At 57.4% G+C, this 7,487-nt stretch overlaps 1 protein-coding gene across 2 annotated transcripts; it reads right to left on the reverse strand.

Annotated features, from left to right (window-relative positions):
- Positions 1–7,139, reverse strand: PLP1 (proteolipid protein 1). 2 transcript variants are annotated; one of them, XM_085060146.1, is made up of 7 exons: positions 7,004–7,139; positions 4,531–4,717; positions 3,924–4,080; positions 2,844–3,012; positions 2,555–2,628; positions 2,398–2,463; positions 1–2,013 (listed from the first exon to the last, which is right to left on the reverse strand). In XM_085060146.1, the coding sequence occupies exons 1-7, from the start codon at positions 7,005–7,007 to the stop codon at positions 1,942–1,944; spliced, it is 729 nt and encodes a 242-aa protein (XP_084916272.1). In that variant the 5' UTR covers positions 7,008–7,139; the 3' UTR covers positions 1–1,941. The 2 variants fall into 2 exon arrangements, with proteins under 2 accessions (XP_084916272.1, XP_084916271.1); XM_085060145.1 differs by having other exon boundaries at positions 3,819–4,080.
- Between the last annotated feature and the right edge of the window lie 348 nt (positions 7,140–7,487).

Genomic DNA, 7,487 nt, shown 5'->3' on the forward strand with positions numbered 1-7,487 from the left:
TCATATTCAGAATGTTCTTAATTTTAATGTATTTTCTTTAATTTTTATAAAATACATCTTGTAAGATAAGTCTCTAAAAACTTGCTCCTTTTTATTGCTGGTTAACAAGTTGAAATTCTAGATCAGAAATGAAGGAAACACTTTCAGTTGATTAACTCTTTTTGCCTGTGTGTGTGTGCATGTGTGTGTGCGTGTGTGGGGTCTGGGGACAAGGGTGGGAAGGAGGACCTGGTTATTTTTTGTTAAATGGATACCAAAAAAACCCCAGCAAACCCCCAAGAGAGATAGCATTGATGTGAATTTCCAGATCTTGACTGGTTTCTCCCCACCCTGCCACCCCTCCTAGCATCTCCCCCCTCCCCATCCCGTGTGCGTTGGTAGCCTGGCCAACCTATTTCAGCACTCCTGGCAAGGATCCTTCAAATGCACTGCTCAGCAGATCTGCCTTCCTATCCTTGCCCCTGCTGAAACTAGCACTTAAAAATATATATATAAACAATAGTACAGACACAAAAAAAAATTTAAAACAAATCCATGCGAGATGGAGCTACAGTCTGCCACTGAAAGTAGTTTCTCCAATAAATAAACACAAAGATTAGCGTTAAGGAGAGAGGCAGGGTAGAGCAAAACAAATCACCGGTTGTCAGGGAGGACTGGAAACAGCACTTCTGCAGGTCTGGTTGGACCCATGCTACCCAGCCAGAGGGCTTTCCTCCAGCTGGAGAACAGTCATGGAGGAGAGGTATCCACCCAACCCCTCGCACCACTACCCCTCTCACCACTACCCCTCTCCATGGGAAAAGACTGTCACCAGAAAAGATCTGGATTGCAGAGGTGGGCTGTGTTTGCACCCTGTGACCCCCAAACCGCCACCTTTCCTTCCCTCCTCAATTCCTTCATGGTTTCACCTGGAAGCAAGATGCTACCAGTCCCTCCCACCCTGGCAGACACAAGACAGTTGTCCTGACTTGCAAGAAGAAAAGTGAGGGGACGAGGGGGACAGAAGGAGGGGCGGTTACATCTGGCATGGGTGAGAAACGAGCTGAGCTCTCCGGCGCAGCGGTTAGAGAAGCAGACGTCACCCCAGAGAAGAGCACCATTGTGAAGGGCACTGGCAGGGCAGGGCAGGTGAAGGCACGCGGTCCCAAGGGTTATCCCCTGCCTATGGAGGGATGGCTCTGGCTTTACGCTCCCAGGGCTTGGTGCAGAGATGTCCCCTCCTCAGTCAAACCTATTGCTGCCTCTCTGCTGCCTGGAGGGTAAAGCCAAGAGTCCCCCTTGTCTACAGAGACACCAAACTCCTTTAGGCTTTAATAGGGGCAGCTGGGTTAGGGCTTTATCGGCATTGGGGTCAGCACTCTCTTCTCCACACTGGGAAGATCCTTGCCCTGAGCTCCCTTTGCCTTTGCTGCAGCAGGCAATTTAGGTTAAAATCATTTCTCTGCTAAGGGAAAGAAAAATCCTTCTCTTATTCTCCATCCATGGGTGATGACAGCAGACAGCTCCAGGAGAGTCTCTAGCAATGGTACCAGGACTGGGACAACTTCCTTTTCTCTCTAGGTAGCCTCTTGCTACTCACGGAGCAACCTACATGGATTTCTTCCTCCCAGGAACTTGAAGGCCTTTGCTCATCCCTAGGTGACATTGGGACACTGGAGTAAAAGTCCCTCCTCTTCTATGGCTGGTTTTGATGGGCTTGGCTCTGGAGCGAACCGGTTACGGATGAGCAACGAGAGAAAAGTGCATGAAGAGGTGTCCATTGGTGGGAAGCTCTCCTTCCTGGTCACGCTCAGCACAATGGATGCGAGGGAGGAAGAGGAGGGGAGTCATCAGCGAAGGCAGAGTTAACGCAGGAGACCTGGTGTCAGGTGGCTGCAGTGTTAAAGCCTCGGGGTTAGACAAGAGAAGGGTGTTTGGTCTGGCTGGGCTCCGCCATGCAGGCTAGAACTTGGTGCCTCGGCCCATCAGCCTGAGGACTGCGAAGTTGTAGGTGGCAGCGATGATGAAGGTGACCTGTGGGTGGGGAGAAAGTGAGCGAGGAGCACCCCCAGCCCCACACCCCAACAGAGCAGTGCTCTGCAGAGCCCACAACCCCACTGCACCGTCGGGACACTGCAGTGTTGTGTCACTGGTGCAAAGCAAAAGGAGAGCCAGGAAAGGCAGGGGCTCAGTGCATTGACAGCAGGACCTCTCCCTGGTGGTCTCCTAAAGCCTCTCCAGATCCCCTCCTGCAGCCACCTCTACCTTATGGCCTGGGTTCACCATCTGCACTTACGTGCCAGAAAATGACACGAGCACAGGCTCTGTCCCATCCATGCCCACCACCTTCGCTGTCTTTTTCCCCCACATCTTTGCCAGGCGGAGAAGAACGGCTGGGCAGGGGGAGCACTGACTCACCAGTGAGACCAGCGTGGCAGCTGCCCCCACGAAGGCTGCGATGAAGAGGTGGAAAGTCATCTGGAACTGCAAGGGAAGAAGGGGGTGAGGTCCCAGTGAGCCAGTGACAAGGTGACCCACTGAAGGGAGTACACGTGGGGTGGCAGAAGGTATTTACCTCGCTGGTCTTGCAGATGGAGAGCAGGTTGGAGCCACACACCTTGCCAGGGAAAGCATTCCAGGGCAGGACACCTGTGGAGATGTGGGAGCCAGGTGAGCTGGGCGTGGCCACCAGCTGGCTTTCTTGCTTAGCTTCCTGCAGCCATGTGTGCCCCACACCCCCCAGCATTTCAGGGCTCTCCAGCACTTGTCCTGATTTATCCCAGCCTAATATGTCTAGGCCCTGTCCTCCATCCCCTCTCTTCTGCCCTGAGCCTTTGCTCCTGGGTGGTGAACCTGGTACTCACCATACATCCTGGCATCCGCACACAGGGTGCCAATGCTGGCTGAGGTCTTGGTGGGGTTGCCAATGGACTGGCAGGTGGTCCAAGTGTTAAAATAGATGTAGACAGGCACCGCAGAGCAGGCGAAGACCAGGAGCCAGATGATGGTCAGGACGTAGGTAATGCCCACAAACTGCAAGGGGCAGGACAGACCAGGGCAGAGCCGTGGTTATGAAGTGGCCAAGGCCACAGACAGGGGAGCGCGAGGTTCCCCAGGCAGGGGAGGGAGTAGGGCAGGTGGGGGACTGTGATGCTGCCTGCACCCAGCTCTGCACCGCCTGCCAGACCCAGCGAGTCCCCAGGCAGGCAGCACAGGACAGCAGCCCAAGCTGGGGCTCCTGCAGCTCCCAGGGCTGGCGCCAGTCCCGGATTCATGCCCGGCTGCAAGTGCATGGGGGTGACTGGCAGCAGCAGGATGGTTGCCACCTTCGGGGGGGATAACCATGCCCACGGCCAAGCAGGGTTTGGTCTCTGTAGGAGGGCAGCTGCAAAAGCTGCCTTTGGCGTGTCAGTGTGGCTCTCCTGCCCTCCCTCCGTGGTGCCACCCCAACCAGCCCCTGAGGGAACCACAGCCATGCTCCTCTGCATCCCCAGGCCACAAGATCCCTTTGCCAGCACTTTGTCATGGTTCCCAAGCACAGCAGAGAGGATGACCCCAGGGGTATCAGGTGCCATAGAGCTTTGAGCTGTCAGCACTGCAGGGATGCTAGTGATTCTCCCTGCCAACGTTTAAACATGAAGCAGTTTTGTTAAATGTGGCCATTTGGGCTGCTCTGGTCCCCAGGGACCACGGCAGGCCTGGGGGAGGGCGGCCAGGCTGCGCTTCCCTTTGGGATATCCCAAAACCCGGACGGCCGCAGTCTCCTGCCGTTTGGCCACACCGAGCGTGGTGAACCCGCTGGGGCGCGCGAAGGGGTGCCAAACCCCGGTTAAGATCACCTTGTCAGGATGTCCTAGCCACTTTCCCAAACAATGACACACCCGCTGCCACGAGTGAGCTCGCTGGGGGCCTCGCGCTCCCCTCCCTTTCGGGCCCCCAGTTACCGTTGCACTGAGGCCCTTGCCGAAGATGGTGGTCCTGTAGTCCCCAAAGATTTGCCGGACGGCGCCGGTGGTGTAGAAGCCTTCGGCCAAGAGCAGGGCTCCATAGAGGAAGAAGAAGGCAGCTGTGCCATAGATGAAGTACTGAAAACCATGGATGCTGTGGGGGAGAGGAGTTGGCAGGGATGCTCAGGTGCTGGGGAGCTCAGCTCTGTGTGTGGCAGCCTGGCTGCTGCCACTTTCCCTACCCACACCGCCCCAAGGGAACCAAAACAGAGAGTGAAGCCACAAGAAGAGCAAGCTGAGGCAAAGCTGGGGTGAGCAAGGCTGCCACTGACTTCCCCACATCCTCCATACCTACCCAGTGCAGAGATCCAGCTCTACCCAGGACATCTAGTGAGGGTCAGATAAAAACTGGTGTGAAATGAAAACAAGTGGCCACTCGGACTCTGCCACAGAGCCATGGGCAAAGGCAGCTTGGGGTGTCCCTGGTGCCCAGGTGAGAACCTGGCCCTGGCCAGCCCAGCCAGACACCTCAGCCTGGCACAGAGTAGGACAAAGCTGTGCGAGGCTCTGGTGTGAGGGGGATTTACTGCAGCAGGGTACTTACACATCGAGGAGAAACTCATAGTCCTGGTAGTTTTTGGAGAAGTAGGTCTCGATGAGCTGCTCGGTGCCTGTGAGGGCTTCATGCCCACAGCCACAAAACAGTGCTACCCCGAAGAAGCACAAGCCAGTGGCAACCAAGGAAGCAAAGGGTGCCCCGATGAGGCATCTGGCACAGCACTCGAGTAAACCTATGGAGAAAAGAGGTGAGGTGGGACAGGACTGCTGGGATGAGGATTGCTTGGAGCCTACAGCTCAGGAGCACAAGCGCGTGGGAGAAAGGTGCCTGGCAGGAGGAGGGAAGGAAATCTAGAAATGATCCATTGCAGGGCAGGAGAGCCAAACCCAGCAGCTCCCCTGAGAGCTCTCTAAGCAGCAGCACAGGAGCCCACCCAAGGGTGCCCAGGGACAGTGGCAGCGTGGGGCACTGGGGCTGTGAGGAGCTGAGGCAAGCCAGCCATGCTGACCTGTGACAAACAGATGGAAATAGAGCGTGATGTAGTGTAATGCCAGTGGGACCTGGCAAACAAGCTGCTAATGGGCTCCCCACTGCTGCCACAGCCCAGCTGCGGGCAGCGGCCACGCCAGCTTCCTGCAGCTTTATTTTGCCATAAATAAAGTTGGAGGGGAACCCAGAACCTGCACAGAACAAACCCCAGGGAAGATCCAGCAACGTGGCCCTGATCGGCACAGCACAGCAGGAGTAAGCAATCACCCCGAGCACTTTGGGCTTCCAGGTGGCACCTGGAGCTGCACTCATCCTCTCCTCTGGCACCCTGCAGCAGCCCCTTTATGTAGGCAGACATGCTTATAGGAAGGAGCTGTGTTAGTTCCGTGAGTGACAGCACTTGTGTAATAGGTTTAGTCCTCCAGGACCTGTGTGTGGGCAGGGAAAGTGAGGACACATGCCAGTGTGCTGCTTGGAATGCCTAAATGCTGGATTTTTTCAGCAGTGAGGCCATGGGCACCTGCTCCTTCTGCACGTCAGGGCTCTAACATGCACGAGTGTTGGCTCAGTTTCCCCGTGGGCTGGGTTTGGAGGTGCTCAGCCAGCTGCTCTCCTGCCTGCTTTGGAGGCAGGCAGCCAGGTGGGTTTGCACCCACCAGCACATGGCTCCAGTTTGGCTCCAGCCAGGCTGGGACAAGCTGCTGCCCTGGCTGTTAAACACCTGTGTGCAAGAAAGCTGCTCCCCTTCCCCAAGTGGGCTCTGGCTTCCCACTGCCCAGGGCACAGTGGCAGCCTGAGCACATCGCATCTGGGCAGAGCATTTCTGCCCTGAATGCCAGGAAGGCACCCACACCAAACCCACGCTCCCTCCACAAATCCCACAGTGCTTATCTCCTCCCCCAAAGGACAAGAGAGCTGTGGGGTCTTGGCCAGCTCTCCCCTCCCCACTGGGAGCAAGGTTGCGCAGTGGCACCGAGGACAATGGGGGATTGTCCTGGCACTGCCACCCCAGTGGCTGCCCCATGCCAAGAGCAAACAGGGAACAAAGGCAGCGCTATAGGGGAGCACTGGGACCCCTCCCTCTTGTTTGCCTTGGATGCAGCAGCTCCAGGGGGGGCCTCGTTCATCTTGGCCAGAGCTGCTCCCAAACCTCAATGGGACCCATGGGGACAGCCCTGTGCACTCAGCAGGGTGCTGGGCCAAACTTGCCTTCTCTGGTTTTATTTTGGGCCACCTGGGAGGTGGCATGGAGGTGCCCACTCTGGGGCAGTGAACAGCTCCATTCCCAGGGGACTGCGAGTCGTGGGATGCAATAGGGCCTGACAGGCTCCCTGCCACAGCCCCTCGAGCTTTGGGAAGCTGCAGTGGGGAAGCCTGGGGAGGGGAGAGGAGGGGAGAAAGAGCCCTTGTACCACACAATCCTGAGCCTTGTACCCAGGCTCCGCTGCTGCCAGCACCAAACAATGTGCTGCAGACAGGAGGAGGCAGCAAGGGACAGCAGCACAAGGCACCCCTGGGAACAGAGCACCTCCAGGAACAGAGCACCCCCAGGAACAGAGCACCCCCAATATCCCAGGGATACACCGGTAGGTATTTGCTCTGCTGTATCAGTACGGAAACTGAGGCACAAGGCACTCCTCCGCTTTCCCAAAGCTGCTGGCACACAAGTGGCATGAGCTGTGACAGGCTCTCTGCCCTGCCTGGACCTCCCAGCTCCAGCCAGACCCCAGCAGGAGCTCTCATCTCTCCAGTCCATGTGGCAGAGCTCGGGTGGGACAGGCTATGAGGATGGCATCTGTCCCCACAGCCAGCACACCGGGACAGAAAGCTGCCTTGGGAAAGAAAACGTCATCCGTGCCATGCCAAGGCATCCTCCCTCAGCAGCTCCCGTGGCTGGCATGGGCACAGCGGGGTCACCAGGACCTCACGGTGCCAGAGGAAAGTTTCAGTGGGCTCTGCTCTGGGATAAGGTCCCCAGAGACACCAGCAACAGCTCTCCGGGTGGCCCCCACCCTCACCCCATACTCACCCATGGTGCTGGACTTGGTCAGCTCCCCCGACCGCCGCTCGGCTGCTTCGCTGCTGTGTGCGGAGCCCTGCCCTGCCTGGCGGTCCCACGCCCTCTATTTCCCCCTCTGGGTGCCTGTCCGGCTCTCCAGCAAAGAAAAGGGCTCTCTGAGTGACAGCCACCCCCCTTAAAGGGACCGGGCCCCTCCCCCGGCCCCCACAGCACCCCTTGGCTGCCAGCTCCTGGGTGCTCAGTGGCTGCCCTATGGCCCCGCTCGGGGCTTCTGGGGAAAAAGGCTTTTGCAAAAGCAAGACAGCATTCTGGGGGCAGGGGAGTGAGTTGTCCCCCCTCATTGGTAGCACTGGGGACATCCCCCAGGCCCCCTGGGCTGTGTTTGTGCCAGCTGGCCACTGTGGTGGTGTGGGAGAACATCCCCATGGGACAGCAGTGATGTCCCCCTGTCACCTCCCTCACCCCCAGCACCTCTCAGTGGGAAATAAGGGTG

Source organism: Lichenostomus cassidix, chromosome 4A (assembly GCF_008360975.1).
Source record: "Lichenostomus cassidix isolate B80296 chromosome 4A, HeHo_3.0, whole genome shotgun sequence".
Taxonomy (NCBI): domain Eukaryota; kingdom Metazoa; phylum Chordata; class Aves; order Passeriformes; family Meliphagidae; genus Lichenostomus; species Lichenostomus cassidix.

What these genes read in the sequence shown, in the direction of transcription:
- PLP1 (XM_085060145.1), bottom strand. An exon ending in TATGAGTTTCTCCTCGATGT is followed by an intron (nt 4,081 to 4,530) that starts GTAAGTACCCTG and finishes TCTCCCCCACAG; the next exon opens with CATCCATGGTTTTCAGTACT. An exon ending in CCATCTGCAAGACCAGCGAG is followed by an intron (nt 2,464 to 2,554) that starts GTAAATACCTTC and finishes CTTCCCTTGCAG; the next exon opens with TTCCAGATGACTTTCCACCT.